The sequence below is a fragment of the Chlorocebus sabaeus genome, chromosome 27 (assembly GCF_047675955.1).
Source record: "Chlorocebus sabaeus isolate Y175 chromosome 27, mChlSab1.0.hap1, whole genome shotgun sequence".
NCBI classification, from domain to species: domain Eukaryota; kingdom Metazoa; phylum Chordata; class Mammalia; order Primates; family Cercopithecidae; genus Chlorocebus; species Chlorocebus sabaeus.
This window is the reverse complement of record NC_132930.1, coordinates 37,335,442-37,358,983: the sequence shown is the minus strand read 5'-3', so window position 1 is coordinate 37,358,983 and position 23,542 is coordinate 37,335,442. Positions and strand designations below refer to the sequence as shown.

The 23,542-nt window shown below is 39.0% G+C and overlaps 1 protein-coding gene across 3 annotated transcripts in view; it reads right to left on the bottom strand.

Moving 5' to 3' along the window:
- Positions 1 to 4,473: 4,473 nt before the first annotated feature.
- The window catches only part of BOD1L1 (biorientation of chromosomes in cell division 1 like 1), a 59,672-nt gene continuing 40,603 nt past the window's right edge, over positions 4,474 to 23,542 (bottom strand). The window contains exons 17-27 of one of the 3 annotated variants that reach the window (XM_008017880.3): positions 23,053 to 23,132; positions 19,326 to 19,410; positions 18,914 to 18,987; positions 17,843 to 17,918; positions 17,730 to 17,764; positions 16,638 to 16,683; positions 14,305 to 14,354; positions 14,129 to 14,213; positions 13,567 to 13,720; positions 9,537 to 9,677; positions 4,474 to 6,662 (exon numbers count right to left, since the gene is read on the bottom strand). In XM_008017880.3, coding sequence (XP_008016071.3) covers positions 6,545 to 6,662; positions 9,537 to 9,677; positions 13,567 to 13,720; positions 14,129 to 14,213; positions 14,305 to 14,354; positions 16,638 to 16,683; positions 17,730 to 17,764; positions 17,843 to 17,918; positions 18,914 to 18,987; positions 19,326 to 19,410; positions 23,053 to 23,132 — 944 coding nt within the window. In that variant the 3' untranslated portion in view covers positions 4,474 to 6,544. The remainder of the gene's footprint in view (positions 6,663 to 9,536; positions 9,678 to 13,566; positions 13,721 to 14,128; positions 14,214 to 14,304; positions 14,355 to 16,637; positions 16,684 to 17,729; positions 17,765 to 17,842; positions 17,919 to 18,913; positions 18,988 to 19,325; positions 19,411 to 23,052; positions 23,133 to 23,542) is intronic. The other 2 variants (XM_008017881.3, XM_008017882.3) reach the window with 2 other exon arrangements.

The window sequence follows — 23,542 nt, the reverse complement described above, 5'->3', positions numbered from 1 at the left end:
ATGTTTGCAACACATATACGTGAAGGATTAATATCCTGAATATATAAAGATATATAAAGAACTCCTAAAAGTTGATAAGAAAAACACAAATAACCAAATGGAAAAATAGACAAAAACCATAAACAGGCATTTCACAGAAGAGGAAATAATGTTGGAAAATAAGCATGCTCAATCTTCTTGTAACCAATGCAAATAAAGGCCACAATGAGATATATTATCCCTACTAGACAGGCGAAAAGCAAGAAGTCCTGTACTACTAAATGTCAGAAATAGAAGTAATTTTTAAACAGTACTGGTATGAGTACAATATGATACAAGCATCTGGGAAAAATTTTGGCATTATTTTCTAAAACTGAAAAGATGCTTATCCTAGGAATTAGCAGTTGTACTGTGGAGCAGAAAGCTGTATATATCTTAGTGCAAAGAATGGATACAAGTGTAAAGATATATTAATTCCCTAGCTTCAAAGCAGCTGAGTAGTCTGCTTTTCTGGTTAACAGGCTGATACTCTCTTTAGGCAGCAACCAACCTGGTCCTTCCACTTACATCCTGTGCCTACAAATACCACTTTCTATATGTACAACAACATTCCTAAGTTTAGGAAACTCTACCATAGAGAAGCTTCATAAAAATGTTTAAAATAAAGCAAATTAATCTGTGAACAACCCAAGGACCAGTAAGAGGTGAATGGCTTAGTGTACTGAGGAATACTATACAGCAGTGAAAATGAATCCAACTGGAACTATACATATTAACATAGATGAATTTTAAAACATAATGTAGAAGACAAAAGCAAGTCTCAAATGATCCATAGAATGATTCTATTTGGAAAGCAAAAAAAAAAAAAAAAAATTAAAACTGAATATACTGTTAGGGATATATACATATGTAGTAAAACTGATAAATAGCTATAAAATAATAAACCTTTATTTAGAATGATGGTAATCTTGAGGGGGAAAAAGAGTGGTACAGTTGGGATAAGGAATGGACATGTTTTAAAAGGGCAAAAGGGTGGATATGTAAAAATCTCATTTTTGTAAAAAAGAATCTACTATTTCATTAATTCAAAGGCATGCTTTTTTTCCCCTATATTTTAACAGCTCTGAAGTTAGAATGTGTCTTGAAATTGCTATTGAATGAGTTACAATTATGATATAGTTGTCATTGCCATGCTTCATGTTGTTCCTAACTATTCATATATCACTTCAACTGAATTATGTATATCATTGGTTCTAGATCCTTTGATTTCAAACACCATTTAAAGTTTTTTTAAAAGGTTGGAGCATGACTTGACATCAAAACAGTTACTATATATTCAGAAGGGCACAGGAACCAAGGACTGAAAAATACATTTTATATCAATGAGGCAAATATTCAGTGTTGGAAAAGAGAAATAACTATGATTCTGTGTTTTCTCAGAAAGCAACAACCAAGTGCTTTCTGTGACTTAAGAAAAGAAGGTATCTACAAGTAGGTGATGTTGTTATATTTTGTTCCTGACACCATGTGCAAAGAATTGCCTCATACATGACAAATCATACAGCTAAAGGTGGAGAAATCACCAAATTCTTTGTAATTGAGGAGAGACATTTTAAAGCAACAAGCTAATATAACTGATTCATGCATGCCATTAAGAACATCATTAATTTTTGTGTTATGGTGTTTCTCTTTCCTACTAGTATACAAAGTAATGGTGCATAGACATTTTATAGTCAATAGCGTTTTAGATTCAATGATTTGTAGTATATGAGTTTTGAGTATAGGTAAATAGAAAAAGACCTGGAAGAATTACACATCAGACTGTTAATAGTGATATCTGACTTTGGGATTACCAGTGATTTTTCCCCTCTTTATTGTTTATTTTTAATTTTCTACAATAGAAACATTGCTCATATAATAAAGAAAAATTAAGATTTTATAACATTTGTTTTGTTTTGTTTTTTTGAGATGGTGTCTACCTCTGTCTCCCAGGCTGGAGTGCAGTGGAGCAATCTCAGCTCACCGCAACCTCTGCCTCCTGGGTTCAAGCAATCCTCCCATCTTAGCCTCCCAGGTAGCTGGGATTACAGACATGCACAACCACGCCTGGCTAATTTTTGTATTTTCAGTAGAAATGGGGTTTTCGCATGTTGACCAGGCTGGTCTCGAACTCCTGACCTCAAGTGATCTGCTCGCCTTGGCCTCCCAAAGTAGTGGGATTGCAGGCGTGAGCCACCATGCCCACTGCTATTTTTCTTTTCTTTTCTTTTTTCTCTTTTTAAATCAAACATATTCCAAGAAAATGTCAAGGGAAAGCTGTTTCCACTTCGATCTGTTGTGGGCACTAGCTAGGTGAATGAAGTGGAGGAAACTTTGAACAAGACCTTGGTTCTAATACTAGTTATGCTTCATATGTGTGTTCTTAAGCAAGTTATGTAATGGCCCTGTGCTTAAATTCTCCCAACTATGACACTGGGTGTATGATACTCTTTCACAGGGCTATTCTGAAACTCTTCAGGGTTTTCAAAGTTTTGTGCAACATCAATTTCCATGGGCGTTAAATTAAGTTTCTGTGTGTGTGGTTTAGGGAAAGAAAGCAGGTACTCTAAAGGTTTAATAATAACCTTGGAAAATTCTAGGTTCAACAAATTAACCTGATTCCTTTCATAATTTCTTAGAATTTATATTTGTTAATGTGCACAATGAACTTCCAAGAAGGGCTATTGTGTGAGGAAGCATCTCTTGGAACTACTGTTTTGTGTAATGCCAAGATATATTGATAGTATTATCTGTATCTTCCTCCAGGAAGTTTCTGAAAGGTTGACTTAGTGGTAAAAATGGCATCCATTATTGTCTCCAGTCGTCCCTGCTCTTCAGCTTCCAAAATACTCTCTTTAGGTTCCAACCTTGCTTGAAACTCCATTTTAGACTTTTAAAAATAAACTCCTCCCTTCATCTGCCAGGAGTTAGTCCTTTGTCCTGCTTCTCTAAGGAAGATATTCTTCTCCCACTTGCTGTTCTGTGACAGTGCTAGTGCAGCCCAGCTGTTTGGTTCATGTGGTTGTGCCCTTGAGACTTGAGCCAACATTTGAGTCCCTAGTGTTGGGCAGAGTAGTAGCTCAACAAATGTGTCCTTTCCCAGCACAGCAGTGTCAGTGGGAAAAGTGCTGGTTCTAGAACTATTTTCTTCCCCGAGAACAGTATGTCAGTGTATTCTGAAAAGTATCTTGTTCTTGATTTAATCATACAAAGATGGCTACACAGTAATCTTAGTAAATATCAGGTGCTCTTGTACAAATGATAAACAAGACATCCCCCCCCCCAAAAAAATAATAATAAATAAAAAAGCAAACTTGTCTAGCATTTCTTCTAGTTAGAACTATCTCCCTCTGACCTCAAATCAGTTAGATTTTAATCACTGACAGAGATGTTTGGGGAAAGGCTCTGATATATTATGGTCCTAAGAGCAGTGAGCCTGCTGTTGAGGTGGAAAGATCAATGCCTCCCTCCCATGGGCTTTCATATAAATAACTCTGGCCTGGGGGTTAGAAGACAATGTGTTCAGTCTGTGTTGCCACCAGCTCGCCATGAGATCTCATTGGGAAGAGGAGTGTCACCTGATCATTCCTAATTGGCGTGGTTATGGTAAACCTGTTAGTAGACTCTAGTATTTAAGTAAAGTCTAGGTAGTAGGGGTCAAGTGGTACCATCCTGAGGAAAGAGGCCTGAAGTAGGCAGGGAAGGATTGTGGTTGTGGATGACCAACTTCAACTGAAGAGGAACCAGCCATCATTTTGAATCACATTGTCCTCAGTCACAGGGCGCTCTGCTGCCTTCACTAAGTCTTGTGTGATCCTCCTAGCCTTGTCTCAGCTCCGGGATGGGAAAGCAGGTGGGCTCTTGTTCAGGTTGCTCATGGAGAAGCAGTGAGGCAGTGGCAGTGGTAACCAAGCCAAGGCCTGGGAAATGTCAGATTTGGAGATGGTCTGCAAGTGCTTCTCAGTGAGTTAGTGGAAACTACTGGATTGTAGGCTGGATAATTTTTTTGGAGTCAGGGACTGTCCTGTAAATTGCAGTGTTTTGCATTCCTGACCTCCTTCCTTCTGCTCAATACTTGTAGTAACAAATCATTGTGATGACTAAGAATTGCTTCCACCTATTTCCGAAGTCTTGTATTAGAATCATTGGAAGGTATGTGGTTTAGCTGACTTCCCCATCGTAAAATTCTTCATGTATTTCCACTATTTCCAGTTTTATTGAGGCAGCATTTCTGCACACTCCAACTACCCGGTCCCTATAGGGTCATGCCAACAGCAGTCATTACTAAACTGAATAACATCAGTGTCACAGTAAGACTGCGTTTTCAGAATGCACTGCTGGTGAACCAGTCTAAAACTGACTGGTGCAAAGGCTATGACCAAAGGAATCAGGAACCTTGGAAACTAGTTCAGCTTCTACCCTTTTACTTTTTACATTTTTTACTTGAATTTTGTATTTTAGATTTGGTTTTCTGTTCCTGCATGCATTTACTTAGAATAATGGCCTGCAGCTGCATCAGTGTTGCTGTAAAGGACATGATTTCGTTCCTTTTTATGGCTACAGAGAATTCCATGGTGTGTATGCTCCATATTTCCTTTATCCAATCCACTGTTGACGGGCACCTAGGTTGATTCCTTGTCTTTGTTATTGTGAGTAGTGCTGTCATAAACATCTAAGTGCAGATGTCTTTTTGGAAGAACAATTTACTTTCCTTTGGGCATATACTTGGTAATGGGATTGCTGGGTCAAATGGTAATTCATTTTAACTTTTTGAGAAATCTCCAAACTGCTTTCCACAAGAACTGAACTAATTTACAGTCCTACCAACAGTGTATAAGAGTTCCCTTTTCTCACCAACACCTGTTATTTTTTGACTTTTTAATAAAAGCCATTCTAACTGGTACCTCACTGTGGCTTTGATTTGCATTTCTTACTTTTAAGACAAATCACTTTAGATTTTTGAGCTTTGGTTAAAAGTCATCCATATACCTAAAAATGAGAAACTCTCATGTTCCTCGTCTCTAAGGGCCTTTCTGGATCTAAAGTTCAGTTCTTCCAAGTTCAGTTCTACAGAGTTCAATTCTACAGAGTTCAGTTCTACCGAGTTCAGTTCTACTGAGAAACGCCATCACTGACTCAAATTTGAATGTGAACATGGAACGATATAGGTAAGACCAATTATTTAGAGAGAAGAAATGGTTTTCATGCAGACAAATTTTAAAACACACAAATAAAATTCTTACCACTCAAATTTTGGTAAACATTTTATAATTTATATATAAAATCTCAGTAAGAAACCATGTAAAATGACAGAAATATCCACCTGACATTAAGAGTCAAAATAAAAATAAAAAAAAAAAACCCATACACACTGAATGTAAATTTTAATTATAAAACAAGAATATGAACAAAACATTTAAAAATAATCTCAAATATTTGGCAACTCATCACATCATTGCAAGAGACAAATTTGATCGTAAGAAGTTTAATCTTATGAAAAACTGAAGTTGGACAGTTTGCTCATATGAGAGTTAAAACATGTTTAAAAAAACACCTGGCAATAAAGCCAGTTTCTATACTGAAACAACTGTGTATAAAACAACATAAAATCCCGAAACTGGATAGACAGGAGGGACCTAATCTTGAATGCATTTCTCTTCACTGAAAAAGACAATATGGAAAGAGTATTGGTAGAAGCTTCAGAACAGCACAGAGAAGGGGAATGAACACCAGCAGAGAGGGTTTCTGCTGCAGGTGACTGACGCAACTTTACCTGAACCAGAACCTGTTTTATGTCAATGGGGCTGGTAGTAAAGTCACAGATGCAAGTATAATCTAAAAACGTTACATTCTTAAAAAACAGAGCCACGACTGTGAACAGAAAAGCAATGGAGAAACTTTCTTTAGCTAAACTACTTTACTTGGATACATGCGAGTTTCTGCCAGATCATATTAAGATAGTTACAGGGCAGGCAGAGTCCTAAAAAATTTTCTACTAATGACTGCATAGCATTTAAAACCCTTTTTTATTTAAAAAAAAAATAATAATAAAGTAAAATAAACAGATATATAGTAAAGTTCACAGATAAGTTTTCTCTGTAAAATAAATAGTGTTCATTGATTAGCATCATACATAGAGTAAAATACAACCTATTTTTACATGTTTATATACTATACACAGATTACCAGTAGGCAGCCTGGTGTCTGATGGGCTGGAGGGGTTTGCATTCATGATGTGTCACATTGGGAAATCCCAATTTTGAATGTTAAAATATACAACTACTTTGTTTTGAGTTCAGATACAAAGTAAACTTATTGTCCTTTATCTGAAATAAATGTACATAATATCTTCTATGAACAATAGTTTATAAAGCTGTTTAAAACATAACAAGAAAAAGCTTGCACCTAGGGACTTACAGCACATGCATATCTTTTTCCTGGTTAAATAGAAGCCTATGGCCACCGAGGCATGTCTCTTTCCTCTCCACTGTGTTCCTCCATAAGCCTAGGGCAGCAGTGGTCAGGATTATCGCTTCGCTTTTTTCACAGGGGCTTCCTCCACCCTTTGCTGGCCTCTTGTTCGGGCCCCAGGAGGGCTGACTTCTCTCTTGCGCTTGATAGAAGGGGACAGCTGTGTCTTTGATCTGCATTAAGCAAAGTCAAGGCAATGGTGAGGTTTAAAAGCAGTTGCTTCAAACAACTTGGGAGTTCCTTAAAAAAATGGAAGAGTTTTGAACTTGACAGCTAAGAAGAGAAAAACCCAGTAAAATGTATACACGAAAAGGAGCTATTTCGCGAAGAGCTCGAGCTAACTGGTTCTTTGCTGTCAAACTCACACACAAACACAGGACAATGGAAGAGAAGTGTGAAGCCTGTGCTCTGGTTCCAGCTCTACCACACTCTAGGTGCTGATGGTGCTCAAGTCCACTTCCTTCTCTGGGCCCTAGTTCTTTCATCTATAAAACAAAGACATCAACAGCAGGTCCCACCAATATAGAAACTGTTCTAAGTTCAAACAATTAGCAAGAACACAGCAGGATTTCAACCTAGGTTGGACCAAGTGCAAAATCATACTTCGTAGCACAGGATTACAGAAAATAGCTGTGTTAAAAAAGGCACAGGAATTTCAGAAGAACATTCTAACCAATCTCCCTGTAACCAGCATACCCTGTTGATACAGTCTGTGATTAAAATTATTTGTTGGAAACTCCAATTAATCATGTTACTGTCCAGGAGATGTATGAAGTAGTTCCTCTTGGGTCTCCGATGCTTTCAGGAGAAAATCATCCAGAGCATAGAACACAGAGCCCTTTTTTTTTTTGAGACGGAGTCTTGCTCTGTTGCCCAGGCTGGAGTGCAGTGGCCGGATCTCAGCTCACTGCAAGCTCCGCCTCCCGGGTTTACGCCATTCTCCCACCTCAGCCTCCCGAGTAGCTGGGACTACAGGCGCCTGCCACCTCGCCCGGCTGGTTTTTTGTATTTTTTAGTAGAGACGGGGTTTCACCGTGTTAGCCAGGATGGTCTCGATCTCCTGACCTTGTGATCCACCCGTCTCGGCCTCCCACACAGAGCCTTTTATAATTCTGCCTTCTACTTGTGCACCATCTGGGACTGTAGTCCTGCACCTTCCACATCACAGAGCAAGATGCCCTATCTTTGGAATCCCCCACAGAGAAATGCGACTTCACTGACATGAAGACTTTAGGTCTTTACCACAGCATTTATCATTGTAATTTATCTGCTGTGTTTCTACAAGTTACAATCAGTATTTTGTAACTACAAGTTACAATCAATATTTTAAAACAAGATATTAATAGGACACAACAGAAAATACCACTTGTATCACATCTACTAAATCTGACTCATGAAAATTTTGTTTCAGTTACAGTAGCAGGAATGTGAGCACCAGCTGTATTGCAAAACATTCTGATAGTGGGTTGTTGCCAAAAAAGTTTGAAAGTCTTATATACATATCTCTCTCCCATTAGACCCAATGATTCTCTAGGGCAGCTGCTGAGATTTATTCATTTTTCTAACTCCAGTGCCTAGAGAAATGCCCAAAACATGGCAAGCAAGCAGTAAATGTCCTATCAATGAATAAAAGGCTTGGAAAACCAAAATTGCAGGAGATGGAGAAACGGGACTCTACTGATATGAAGACACGTCTTTCATTTATTGTTTGACAGCAAAAGTAAATAAACTCAAATTGAGTCAAAAATTGTTGCAGATGATGTGGTTTTGGCATGTGTTGACAATGACTGAAAATGTGTTTGTTGATAATCCATTTCAAACTGTTTCCATGGAAAGCCACCAGCCACTCAATGAACACCTCTTCAGTAAAGGTGCCGTGCGCAGCATTGTGCTGGGGGCCAAATGGCAGCTAACAGAAGCTCTGAGTCAGGCTGCTTCTCCCCAGCCATGTGAGCTTCGTAGCTTATCCAGGCCCTTCCAGTTCACCCAGAATGTGGTCTGTGACCAGGGGTACTGGTCACTGAGGAGCTTGTTGGAAATGCCAACTCACAGGCCCCACCCTAGACTTACAGACCCTGGATCTGCATTTTACAAAGAGCCTCAAGTGATTCGACTGCATGTTCAATTTTGAGTAGTATGCATGCAAACCTTCCTGAGATTCTGTCCCTCACATATAAAATAAAAGTAACTGTTACAATTCACTCAATGAGAGTTAAATGAGAGCATATTTGTGAAAGTGCCTAGAGCTATAGTTTGCTTTCGTTTCTAGAACATGGGGAAAACAGCACACACATGCAAGTATGCTGTGAAGATGAAAATGTGGTAAGAGGTCAAAACGGTTTTTGTGTACAGTGAAGAGTCTTTTACTTTGGAATATGATAATGTATAGAAAATATGACAAGTTCCTATCTGAAGAAAGCAAGCTAGAGCTCAGAGGGGTAAATAAAAGGAATATACCAAACCAATGCTATGTGGCATCTCAAGTGCCCAGTACTGACCAGAAGCGCAGCAAGAAGAGATGAAAACGGGCTGAAGCAGGATGGAAAGGATCTGACTTATTGGAGGTGCTGGTGCACTCCTCACTAGCTCAAGCAAAGGCAAGAAAGGAAGGCTTAGGACCACCTCTGGGAGGCAGTAAGACTAGTAAGGCTGCAGTGAAAGGTGTAAGATGGTAGGGGCTGTGCCTGAAAGAGGAAGCTTTATCACCTCATCACCTCTCCAATGCTCTACCTAACACAGAAATGATTCTGGGCTGTTATATGCTTTACCACACTGCCTTGCCTTTGGTCTTGGTGGATGGGAGAAGGCAGATAAGGCTCATAGGTGTCAAGGACAAGCCTGTGTGGCAATCCACTGCGGCAAGGCCAGACTGGTGAGGCCACAGAGACACCTTCTGCAGCCCTTCCTATTCTTCTTGGAAACCAATGATCCCCAAAAACAGTTATTTGGTGAGACAAAATCTTAAAGGAAATTAGGAAGAAAGCATTATTGCACCAAAAATAGTCTTAGGGGGTTAAAAATTACTTGAAGTGTAAGCAGGGACTTACCTTCCTAATGGGGGAGAGTTACTAACTTTTTCGCTGGTAGGTAACTTCTCTTTTGCTAATTTGTGGCGATTTCTAGGAGAAACTGTGTCTGGGCTGCCAAGTTTGGATGTTGCACGTGCAGATGGCTTGCTATGTTGCTTTCTGAAACAGATTATAGAAACACTGGGCAATGGTAGCACTGAATACTCCAGTCCCTGGAACTATTTAGGAAGTATGAGGCTCCTTGTGGGCAAGTCAGAACAATAGGAACTAAAATCAGAAAAATGGTTGGTTTTCCTGACCACTGCTGATAAGTCGATCTTAATGTCATCTACAACTACCTCTGCTTGTGTGACACTATCTTTGCTCTTACTGTGCGTGGTATTTTATTGTGATTTAGAAAAAAGATGTATCTGTGAAAAATAGAAAATATATTGGCTGACAAAATAAAGATTACAAAAGAGCTCATCAGGGTAGAATAAAGGGCCAAGATTAATGACAGTACAATTCACGAAGCTAAGTGTTAAGGCCCAAGTAGTCAACTGCACAAGAATTTGATAAGGAATTCTGATTAACCAGTAAAAACTCTGAAAAAGGAACTTGTTTAGCTGGTGTGTTTTTCAATTTGAGGCTCAGTAATGAGGATGCACACTGAAGAAAAATATCTAGAAAATAAGGTAAAACAGTCTTCTTCTGGATTCATTAGACCACACTTGGAATACAGAGTTTGCTTCTTTCTCTTTCCTTCCTTTCCCTCCCTTCATTTCCTTCCTTTTTCTTTCCTTTCCTTTCTCTCTCTCTTTCTTTTGAGAAAGAGCCTCGCTCTGTCACCCAGGCTGGAGTGCAGTGCTACAATCTCTTCTCACTGCAACATCCACCTCCCGGGTTCAAGCAATTCTCCTGCCTTAGCTTCCCAAGTAGCTGGGATTACAGGAGTCTGCCATGACGCTCGGCTATTTTTTGTACTTTTAGTAGAGATGAGGTTTCACCATGTTGGCCAGGCTGGTCTTGAACTCCTGGCCTCAAGTGATCCACCAGCTTTGGACTCCCAAACTGCTGGGATTACAGGTGTGCACCACAGTGCGTGGCCTCTTTTATTTTTTATTATTTTTATTTATTTATTTATTTTTTAAGAGACAGCGTCTTGTTATGTTGCTTAGGTTGGTCTCGAACTCCCAGCCTCAAGCAGTCTTCCTGCCTCAGCCTCCTGAGTAACTGGGATTACAGGCATGAGCCACTGCGCCCAGCTGCATATTTGCTTCTAAAAGAGGATAAAGGTAATTGAGGAGCACAAACAGGGATGATGAAAGGGCTCAAGAAGCAAGCAGAGAAGACCTGGAAGCTGCCCTCAAATATGTAAGGGAAAATTAGACAGAAGGTTCTGAAAGTAGAACTAGACTCAAGAGTAGAAGCCATAGGGAGGCCGGCTTCTACTGAACACAAGTCAGAGAATGCTGAGGAGGATGTGGCCACTGAGGTCCATGCAAAAGCAGAAAGACCCTTTCAGAGGAGATGCAGGTGCAGTGACTCAGGCATGACTGGCTAGTGGTACTACATGATCACTAAGAGCCCACCCAACCCAGACAATTTGTGAAATTATGAAAACATCAGAGCCCTGGGACTGATCAACCAATGCCAAGGAATCCACACTAGAGAGAAAAGAACTCATTTGTAAATCAAAAGTTTATATTATAAAGTGCATGAAGAAGAACTTTAATAATCCAAGTGATTACAGAACCAGATACATCAAATAAGATTTTTAAAGAATTTATAAAAGGCAAATCGGAGAGCAATTTCTAGACACTCACTAGACGGCTAGAAGGCCTATGGAACGTTCTCTGAGTTGAGCCCTACTTTCCACAACGGTTTTAGAGGGAAGCAGTAATTCTGGTGGGATGGATGCTATACCCAAATGCATGGGTTTTGGGCTCCAGCACCCTCACCCTCTCCTAGCAGCAGCAATTTGGATTCTGTGACTTCTTTTCTATTTATCTGAGTTGCTCCACCTAAAAAAACAAGTATGAGACCACCTTATAACTTTTGCCGTGTGAGCTTCTAGAATCCTGTGGCTCTAAAATCTGATTCTTTGAGAAATCAAACCATGGCACAAATGGCTAATAATGTGTTAAGTTTGGAGGAATTAGAAACAAGTTGATTTTAAGTTTTTTTTTGAGATGGAGTCTCACTCTGTCACCCAGGCTGGAGTGCAATGGCGTGATCTCGGCTTACTGCAACATCCGCCTCCCGAGTTCAACCGATTCTCCTGCCTCAGCCTCCCGAGTAGCTGGGATTACAGGCACATGCCACCACGCCTGGCTGATTTTTTGTATTTTTAGTAGAGACAGGGTTTTACCATATTGACCAGGCTGGTCTCGAACTCCTGACCTCATGATCCGCCGGCCTCAGCCTCCCAAAGTGCTGGGATTACAGGTGTAAGCCACTGCACCCAGCCCCGATTTTAAGTCTTTATGTAAACACAAGATACTATCATATTATGGTGTTAGTGTTATTTTTGAAATAAATCTTCCTGAACTTTTTGATCTCAAATAATGAAATTAAATAAGATGATACCAAGATTAACACCTTATAAATCACATTAATTAAAAATTTTAAAAATATACATTTTTTCAGAGACAGAGTCTCACTGTCACCCAGGCTATAGTGCAGTGGTATGATCACAGCTCACTGCAGCTTCAACCTCCTGGGCTCAAGCGATCCTCCCATTTCAGCCTCCCAAGCAGCTGGGACTACAGGCTCATGCCACCACGCCCAGCTAATTTTCAAGATTTTTTTGTAGAGATGGGGTCTCCCTGTGTTGCCCAGGCTGGTCTCAAACTCCTGGGCTCACGTGATTCTCCCATCTTCGTCTCCCAGAGTGTTGGGATTACAAGCATGAGCTACCATGCTCAGCCTGGAAAATATTCATGTTTGGGAAAATTATTAACGGTTAGGATGAGACTACACAGTTATGTACCATTTCTCAAACGTGCCATGGGAAAAGGAATACTGGATGAACAGGTATAATGATATAGGCCAACAACAGAAAAGGGGTATCAGCAAATAATGCTTGTTTAAACAAAGTTCAACCGGCTTCTTTCCTTTAGAAGTTTGCCAAACCCTTTTTTTTTTTGAGATGGAGTCTCGCTGTATCACCAGGCTGGAGTGCAGTGGAGCCATCTTGGCTCACAGCAACCTCTGCCTCCCAGGTTTAAGCAATTCCCCTGCCTCAGCCTCCCGAGTAGCTGGGACTACAGGCGCGAGCCACCATGCCCGGCTAATTTTTTGCATTTTAGTACAGACAGGGTTTCACTGTGTTGGCCAGGATGGTCTCGATCTCCTGACCTCATGATTCACCCACCTTGGCCTCCCAAAGTGCTGGGATTACAGGCGTGAGCCACCGCGCCGAGCCCTGGAGTTTGCCAAACCCTCAATGTTTTAATGAACATGTAACTGAGAAGGAGAGAGAATTCACCTTCATTCCCAAACTCATCTGACCATGGTACTCTTTTTCTTAGAGGTTTCTGGCTACGATAGGGCTTGAGAGAACACATTTTGGGAAATATATGAAATTATGTACCTCAAAATTGGTCAAATTTGGGCACTTTCTTATGATCAACCTATTGCATAGCACTGGTGAGATGCATGTGATGACGGTGGTGCATGGGCCTGGTTCCTCCTGCTTTCTGGGTTGAAATAAGTATGCTGAGAGCAGGGATGATGTTTTATGTATGTCCATATTCATGAATGGTGCTCAATACAACGTCTGAAGGATGGTAGATGCTCAAAAAATATTTGTAAAGATTTGAATGGGTTCCACCAAATAGACGTTTAAAACCTGGTAAAGACTCTGAAGCAATCCCCTAAAATGGTTTAGGACAGAAAATGTGTTCTCCAAGAACTATGTGCCCACTGCTAACAATAAAAATGAAAGGGAAACACTTCCACTGAAGTATGAATGATTCAGTTCAAAGAGAATCCCAGGAAACCCAGAGCAGTTTTCAGATGGAGAAGCTGGTGAAGGTCTCTGACAGCTCTGGACTGCCCCCATTACCTCTGAGCCTCTGATCTGGTGGTGGATCTTGTGGTGGCTCCTGAAGGCTCGTCCTCTTCCTCTTCTTCCTCTTCCTCATCAGACTCCTGCTCTTTCTTGTCCTCTGCTGGTTCAGAAACTGATTTCTGGCGTTTTCTTTCTGGCTCTGAGGATTCTGTTCAAATAGAAGGGTAACACCTGGATTATACAATTCCCAAAGATCCAAGGGAGAGAGTCATGGAGTTTAGAACTTAGGATATTAGGGACTTGGAGGCAGAGAAGTGGTTTTCCACTTCCTTTTTGTTTCAGCACTTGCAGTTCACAACTGTTTAACTTAATCTCAAACACATTTTGGATAGTTTACATATGCAGTTCACAGCCAGCGTTCATAAAAAATTCACATGTACTCAGAAAAGCATCTGGGATGTACCATTTCTGACATGGGATTAGACCTATTTCACACATATTTATGTAATATTAATATTAGCCGTATCCCATTGGATTTTTCCTCATTCAAAGAAAAACTCTTAAAAAAGGTGATTTTGAAACAATAAGACTTATTAAGAATTTGCTAGAAGCATACCTGCATCATCTGACACAGTGAGAGAACGTTTGGGTTTTCTTCCTCTCCGACGCACACTTGCTACTGTTTTTTCTTCACCATCATCCTAGAAGCAATAAAATTAAAGTTCAAAGGGTGGTCAGTTGAGCATTTAAGTTGATTTGTAAACATATCTTGATAAGAAATTTAACACTTACATTGCTTATACTTCTTTCTTGTAGGTTAGCTGTTTCTTTATTGGATTCATCTTTAAGAAAAGGAAATCTCTGCATTAATATTTTATTATTGTAAATTTAAATTTCAACAGTCAGTCTGGCTTATCTGTGTATCAGTATTAATTAATACACTGTTATACACTTCATTATTATTTTGTTATCAGTCAAACAAAGATAGAATCAGAATACCTAGCAGAGATCACATTGGATTGTGAGTTACAAAACCTAAGTTTTCATTTCAGTTTTTATTTGCTGACCCTCAGTTTTTTTCAGCTGCAAAACAGGAAGTTGGATTAGACTACTTTTTTTTTTCTAAGAGAGTTTCACTCAGTCACTCAGGCTGGAGTGCAGTGGTGTGATCTTGGCTCACTGCAGCCTCCGCCTCCTGCGTTCAAGCAATTCTCCTGCCGCAGTCTCCCGAGTAGCTGGGATTACAGGTGCCAACCACCACCCCCAGCTAGTTTTTTGTATTTTTAGTAGAGACAGGGTTTCACCATGTTGGCCAGGCTAGTCTTGAACTGCTGACCTCGGGTGATCCACCCGTCTCGGCCTCCCAAAGTGCTGGGATTACAGGCCTCTGTGCCACCATGCCTGGCTGGGTTAGACTACTTTTATGATCCCTTTCAGCTTAAATGTTCTGACCCCAAAGAAAGAATAAAAAAGGGACATATAAGGAGCCCACGATATGTACCAGTAACTGCAAATTGGAATGATATACAGGCAGAGCATCCCTAATCTGACGATCCAAAATTTAAAATGTTCTAGAATCCAAAACTTTTTGAGCACCAACATGACCCTCAAAGGAAATGCCACTGGAGCATTTTGAATTCTGATTAGGAATGCTCAACTGGGAAATGCAAATATTCCAAAATCTGAAACACTTCTGATGTCCTAGGCATTTCGAATAAGGATATATAACTGGTACTTTTATTTTTATGAGACAGGGTCTTGCTCCGTTGCCCAGGCTAGAGTGCAGTGGTGCAATCATAGTTTACTGCAGCCTCCAACTCCTGGGCTCCAGTGATTCTCCTGTGGAGGCCTCGGAAAGTGCTGAAATTACAGGTGTCAGCCACCACACTTGGCTAATATGGACTTTTCAATTTCAATGTAGCTCTACAAGTATTATGATCCTAGCTTATAGTCTGAACAAACCAGGCTTGAGTAACTTGATTTATGTAATTTGTTCAGAGTCACATAACTAACAAGTAGAGTGACAGGTAGAAATCTTTTGACTCCAAAGACATCATGGTAGTTAAAAAAGTACATCTTATGACCTGTTTGTAGGGTGCATACATACATTCTTTATGCATTTGCTTTCTGCAGATGTTACAATTTTCTGAGACCGTTTCATGGTAAGAAAAGTAAAGATTAGTTCAATGCACTAGTTGAAGCTGAGATTATGGGGATGTTCATCAGGCACTCAAAAACTCAAAGGTACTTCTTTTTGGTGACTGTAGTAGTCATCGTTTTTTGCAGGTTTAAAATACCAATGAAAATGAAAAAGTTAACCCAATAGAAAGGTCAACAAAGAGGACTGTCTTAAAATGGTCATCATTTTACCCACATTCAGAAAACATTCTGAATCACACAGCTTTAATTAGCGTCCTTAAAGGGCACTGAAGTTACAAAGATTTCTTCTTGTATGAATTCAAAATACTACAAAATTATTAATACAAACTGGTGAAGACCAAACGTGCAGAATCTCCTCCCTCTTTTAAAAAATAAACAAACCTTAATTTACCAAGACATAAGAAAAAATGAAGTACGATCACACATAAACATGGAAAAAATTGTATATTACCTATTTGCTTTATTTGCTGATCAGAATATATACTTTATCGATCTGACCATGCTATTTGTTTGATACAAAATAGCTGTCACATTAACCTTTGTTGTTGATATCAGCACTTCAAAGCTCACTAATGGTTCCTCTTGCTTTTATGTAAAAAATTTTAGACCACAAAATGGATACACACACATTGCAAAAAATATCTGGAAAATGCATGCAATAGTGACAAATAATATGGAACGCTCCCATTATTCCACCCTCCAGAGTTAATCATTATCAACATTTTGGAATGTATGTTTTCTCCTCCTTGGAATGAGGAGAAAAAGAGTCAAAACAATTTCAATTTTTGAGTCCTGGACTCCGTAAGTCAATAGATAGTCTCTCCCAGATACAAGGACAACTATTTTTACCAAGGGGGCCACCCACTTCAATGAGAAGCAGAATGGAAGTCCCAAATGTTCTCCAAGAGCCAGCCTCTCCTGCCCCTCCCTCAGATCACACACAGAGGAATGCTATAGGTACATACCTGTTGGCATTACTTTCAGTTTGCTGCTAGGTGGAGATTGTTCTACCTATGTTTAAATAAATAACAACAAAAAAATTAAAATCAGCAGTTTATAATCATCACATAGAAATGCAATCAATGATATAAAAGTGGTATAGGATCTTTATTTACATAGGCATATTTGAGACCTATTTTCTATAATTAAGTATACCTAGCAAACATGGATGCCTGAGCTTCTAAATACAGACTTTCCAATAAGTAACTTCCCTTTTGCAACGCTAGAGGATGAGAAGTGAGGCAATGCGGCATGGCCACTGTGGTTAATATTCCCCAAGACAAACCATTTTACATGTTGGTAAATGCATTCACATGTGCTTCTCTGGTTTTGTCTTATAATAATTCTATGAGATAAGTACTGCAGGCATCATACCACTTTACATTCAAGGAAACTGAGTCACCAGAGGGTCCATGACTGACCCTAAGTCACAGGTCTCGGGGTAAGTGGCAAAACTGAGGCTTGAATCCCATGTTCTTTTGTTAGGTCAGTGAACACACGTCTGTTCTCCTTATAATGCTCTTCTTATAATAATCCATTGAAATGCATGCGATGGAATCCTGATACAATGATTTTGGTGGGTATATACATCAGGGTCAACGATAAAGAACGTTCAAACATAAAATATCACTGAGGATTTTCCTGCACTGAAATCAGTGTATATTTTAGGTCAAAAAGAATTCCATAGAAAGTAGTAAGATGGCAAGACAACTCAGAAGTCTCTCTAAAGAAGCCACTATCTCAAAATCATATAAAATAGCTAATTTGTGTATTTTAACCACGGGTAGCCACAGGAAGATAAATCCCTAGATAATTTTTAAATAATCAAACTCATGAGTTAGAATGGAATAAGAATGAAGAACAACTAATATAACTCTGTTTACACAAAGATACTAGTAATCAAAATATTTGAATGGTTACTCAGTATTTTATTTAAGAAACTCTTTTAAAGCTTTTCAAGTACTTAAAAAATAAAGTTCAAAATACTAGATAGTGCATTATACCCTTTTCAGGTTAAGAGCAAGTATTTGAAATTGTCGTGTTTTGCAATTACTTACAGTGGCAATGCCAGTATCTGTTTTGGAGTCGTCTTCTAAAAAAAAAAAAATTCTCTTAGAAAATCGGTTCGAAAATTTCTTGTGTGTGAACTGAAAACACACCAAGTACCTACTCATTTTTAACGTTGTTTCTACAGGGTATTTGCGAGGTCTTCCTCTTTTCCTTTTAATAATTATTGGCTGATCTTCCTAAGGGGGAAATAAAAAACAACAGCAATTAAAAAAAAATTTAATCCTTTATTATACAAAGTTTTCTCAAAAATCAGACTTAGAGTTCCTGTCTAAGAGAGCTCAAATCCTAGCTTTGTCACTTTAAAAATATGTGATGTAGGGCATAGTGTTTTATTTACTTATCTCACTGTAGTTCCTTCAACCTGATAAATATCACTAACTGTCATAAATTAAAGGAGCCGTGATGATTTTGAGACAATGAGTAATCAAAGTGTTACCTTTTACTTCTGTAATAAATATGTATGTCCATTTAAATTGGGATTTAGCCCAAGTTAGTTGTGACCAAATGGTAACCCTTATAAAAAATAAAGGGGTCCACTGAATATATCATACATACAGAAGTGAGAACAACGATGAAAGATTTAAAATGGGCAAACTTGGCGATGGTTATCTAGATCTGGCTAGTGCACAGGCTGTGTCTCTTGATTTATGGTGCTCAGTCTCAAGCCACTGCAATTCTCTGCTCCACGGGCTCCCTGAAAATCTATGGGTTACAGTGGGCAGGGCTGGGATGCTGTCTGTGCCTGCAGCCTCCAGGAATCCATGACCTTGCCTCATGAACTAGGTCCCCTAGAGTATTCCCTGCATGCCTTCTGCACACCCTGCTGCTGTTCCCATTTCATCCTAGCTGGACTCCATGGCTCAGACAGCCTCCAAGTTAGCCCAGGAACCTGACATTGACACTGATGTAGAGCACTGAGCTGATCCTATCTGGCTATGACATAAGTGGGTCTCATACAAATGTTTTGAAGAAACAAAGATGAAGACAACAAAATTAATCAAAATGACACTGATAAAATGCACTGTATGAAATGGTGCCCCATTGCACTAAAAAAACCCCGAGCTCCTTCAAAGTACTTAAGAAAAACTTAAGGTAACAGTATTTAACGAATTTAATTTGGTTTTAGTGCTTAAATAATTGTGAGCAAATAAATATGAAAAGCACATCTCACCTCCTGAGATTTGATGGTGTCATCATCGTTCTGCTCTGGCTTTTCACCAGTAGTTTCACTGCTGCTATATTCATCTGTAGAAAAGGAAGAGCTTTGTCCACTGCTAGTGACCACCGTCAGCCTTCCCCATCTTTACCCAAGTGACCTACATAGCTGCAGCCACACATGAACACACACTCCATTTTCATGTTTCTACCATCAAAATTAGTGAGCCTGAGTTGGGGTGACTAGTAAACAGCACATTTTGGGTATAGCAGGATCCAAATTAAAAATGATCCCTAATCTTAAGCATGAGGCACTTTATTACACAGGGAAAGTAAATGAGCAGAATAGATGTTTCGGTTGTTGAGAGATACATACGATGGCTGCTTTGAAGGTTCAGTCAATTTACCTAAGCAGATGTTTTACTCACCTTTTTCTTCCATGACCCTTGAGGCAGTGCTATTTGTCTCAGAACTGGTTTTAGATAATTCTTCGAAATCTCCGGTGTTCTCTTCCTATAGAGAAGTTGAAAAAGACCAGAAGCTTCTTCAAACTGAAGCCTTCATCCATTCATCCTCCCCACCCAAGTGTGCCTTTCTATTTCAAAAAAACTCCCTCTTTTTTAGGATAGTTTTTTGGAAAATGTTTTTGAAATGTAACTATTATTGCTGCTAGTGAGACTATAAAAAAAATAAACATTCTGAGAAGAGAAAAGCATGAGATAAGGTTCAAGTATAAAATATCAAGGCCATTTTCTTTCCTGCAAAATAGAAATTGCTCTTCTCCTCCCTCCGCTTGGATTTTGTCTTTTTAAGACAAACTCCAAAGGAAAAATGGACAGATATTGGCAACAGATATTTATCTTTGTGGGGTGATGGAGGGGGCAGATGTGGGGAAGCAATAATTTGGGAGGTGCCAAAGGGAATTTATGGGTATCCAGATGGGCTGAATTGGAGCAGTGATCTTTCAGCAATTAAATTATCCCCCCGTAGTAGCAAGAAAGTTCTCAGCATGAAATGCCAAATCGTTTATACTATAACACTAATACAGTATATACACAAAAATACATAAAGTAGAATAAGATCAAGATGAAACAGGAAACTAAAGCAAGCATTAATTTTACTTTAATGGCCCATTATAAACAACTGTAAATCCTCATTTCCATTAATTTTAATTTTACTTATTTTTGAGTAGAAATATATTCTCGTGGTTCAAAATTTAAAGTGATCTATAATGAAATGCCCTCACCCCCGACTTCCCTACTTGGAAGAATTCAATGTCATTGGGTTTTGATATAGCCTTTCAGGGACTGGAAGGGGATGGATATAAAAGCAAATCCACATTTCACACAGTCTTCTGAAACACTGGAATTTCATGTCAGATATGATTAGATCTTCATTCTTTTTTACCTAACAATGAGGATGACACAGAGCTTCTGTTACTTCCTAGTAAAAGAAGTGTCAGTTCAGCCATTTCTCTTGTTATTTGTTTGTATCTGCATTACAAATACGCTCTGTGTCTTATGGGGTTTTTTGTTGTGGTTATTTTTGCAGAAATCTCAAACCAGTGTCTGTTTTGGGAGGGTCAGTTCAATTAAAACAAGGTAAACAAACTCTGCAAATTCATTTAGTTGAGCATCTGTAAGCTATTAAGTCATAAAATGCTGAAAGTGAACAAATAAGTGAGGGTCTCAATGTCAAGTCCTCTGTGTTGTGGGACTCCCAGCTTCCCTTAAGGTACTCTGACAGTACTACATAACTAGGTCCAAGACGTGCGATTACAGTACAAGACTAACAGGTGACGTCAGAGGAGAGCTCACTTTCAGTGATGGCATCAGGGCCAATCTATACAGTAAATATTAGTAGAGATTAATTTTTAAGACTTTTAGATAAAAGGCATATATAAATGGTGGTTCTACCATTTCTTCTCACATTCTGAGGGCTTGTGGTACCTTGGGAGAGTGCTAATTTAGAGGATGGAAGGTCCACTCATTTGGGAAAGCCGAGAAGAAACCTATTTGCTCTGACCTTATCAACACATCAACATTGAGGCTTCACTGAGACCCTCATGCTGCACTGCCATTTTCAGCGCAGGACCTCTTCAAGTGCTCTGTGTGTGTGTGTGTGTGTGTGTGTGTGTGAGAGAGAGAGAGAGAGAGTGTGTGTGTGTGAGAGGGAGTGAGGCAGCACGTGTGTGACGCGGGGGGGGGGGAGAGAGAGAGAGAGAGAGAGAGAGAGAGAGAGAGAGAGAGAGTGTGTGTGTGTGTGTGTGTGTGTGTGTGTGTGTGTGTGTGTGTTGGAGGGGGTTTAGGAGCAGGCAGAAGTGTTTGAGGTCTTCTCCCTCATTTCAGCCAGAACATTATATCTGTTTCATATAGCAGGGGCTGAAGATGTCCTGCACAAAAGTCTTCAAACCACTGGATGAACTGCATTTCTGTTTCTGAACTGGCTCTTTCAGAACCAACACTTGGTCCTGTAAGCACTTAATCAGATCCTGATGACATGCATGCAACTCACTTTTTATTTCCTGCTTTTATTTTTCCAGTGCCTGGAATTTTTTCACTTACTCAATTTTGGTCTTCTTTTGGTCTTCCTATACACATTTCAGAATAATGACTTTATTGCTTTTATAAAATGGTACATATTTACTACACAGAAAACTTTAACAGAAATGATGAAATCACTCCCAATTTACTGTCCAAAAATTACTAATATTAAGATGACATCAAATAAATGCTATTGCAGACAGCTTTACATGTAAGAAAGGATTCTTTTGTAGTAACTGAAAATACCGTGTCTATAAAACTGCTTAATGAAAATAGTTACATTAGATTTTATTTAAATTTAACATTAAAAAAATCATGAAATTTAAGAGAAAATAAAACAATACCCCTTCAATCTACTTTTCTTCAAATTTAGAAGTATCGTCTCAGGATTTTTGATTTTGGACAGGGCAGGGTGAGGTATAGCTTAAGAGCCTGTTTCTTCCTTTGGTCACAACCAACTAAAATTCATGACAATATGCCACTTTCCCTCTTAGGTTATTAAATCTTTTCCTACTTTTTATTTAGTTCTTCGGTTACTGGGGAAAAAAAGAGACCAAAGTCTGGTTTTAGAGAACTGGAAATCAGTTCTCTAAATTAGGGAAAGAGAGAGGAAAAGATGGAACTAGTTTAGACAGACAATGAGAAATTTTAGAGTACTGAGTCTCAGAAATGGAAGAACACCCAAGAGGTATCTAGTAGGGAATGAAAAAATCTGGGCCTACAATAAAAGAGACAGCAGAGCACAAATAAAAATTTGTGAGGAGGTTCTGTGAGTCATAAGATGAAAATAAGACCACAGGAAAAAAGGCAATGGGTAAGGCCAATCCGTAGAGTACCCAGATTTTAAAGGTAGGAGGTGATATGGTTTGGCCGCGACCCCACTCAAATCTCATTTTGAATTACAGGTCCCATCATCCCCACTTGTAGTGGGAAGGATGCAGTGGGAGGTAATTGAATCAGGAGGGCAGGTTTGTCCTGTGCTGTTCTCCTGACAGTGAATAACTCTCATAAGATCTGATGCTTTTATAAAGAGGAGTTCCCCTGCACATGCCCTCTTGCCTGTCGTTATGTTAAGACGTGACTTTGCTCCTCCTTTGCCTTCCACCATGATTGTGAGGCCTCCCCAGCCATGTGGAACTGTGAGTCAATTAAACCTCTTTCCTTTATAAATTACCCAGTCTCAGGTATGTCTGTATTAGCCGCATGAGAACAGACTAATACAGGAGGTAAGCTAGAGAGTAAAGTACTAATATTTAAATATATGTGACTGTATTTCAATATTTTGGTGCAAGTATATCTGTGATAAAGCACATTCTACTTTGGAAGAAAACATTTAGACACCTTAAGAAATCAATACTACTGAACAAAAACCTAAGCAATGTTATATTTAAATTGTAATAATTAAGACAATCTTGCAGTTTAAGAATTATAAAGTGCAACATTTGATTTTAGGGAGGAGACTAAAAATATACACCTTTTATAATAAAGTGATTATTATTAGAGACATATAAAGGGGGATACTAAAATGAAAAAAATATTATAATAAGTATTCACAATGCTGTAATTAGGCCTCCCTACCCCCACCCAAAACTTTAATATGTGGAAAAAATACCTTTGTGTCATGTGGCTCAGTTTCAGAACACTGCCTTTGTGCTGTTTCTATTCTGGAATCCAGGACATCTGGATTATCATCTGTAAATCAGTTTAGACAGAATCACAAATGAACAAAAGCTAAATGAAAAATGAAATACATAGTTCTATTTTAAGACTGTTTGAGCCTTCTTTCTTAGGCCTGTGATACAGAGAAGCCAAAAGTTACTCTATATTTATAATATCATGTGATATGAGCACTGAACACTTGCCTTTTGCCCTGGCAAAGTAAAAATAAAACAAAATACAAAAATCCCCATATGTTCACATGACACCAATGAAGTAGTGGGTTCTGTGGGAAGGGCTTAGTGTAGTTTCCAGAGACACTTTAACTTTCTAAATGAGTTATCACGTAAGAGGTATAGCATAGTAATTGAGACCATGGGCTTTGGAATCAGATTTATGTGGTGAAGATAAAATCGTAATGTTTCAGAACCTTAATCTCTTTATAA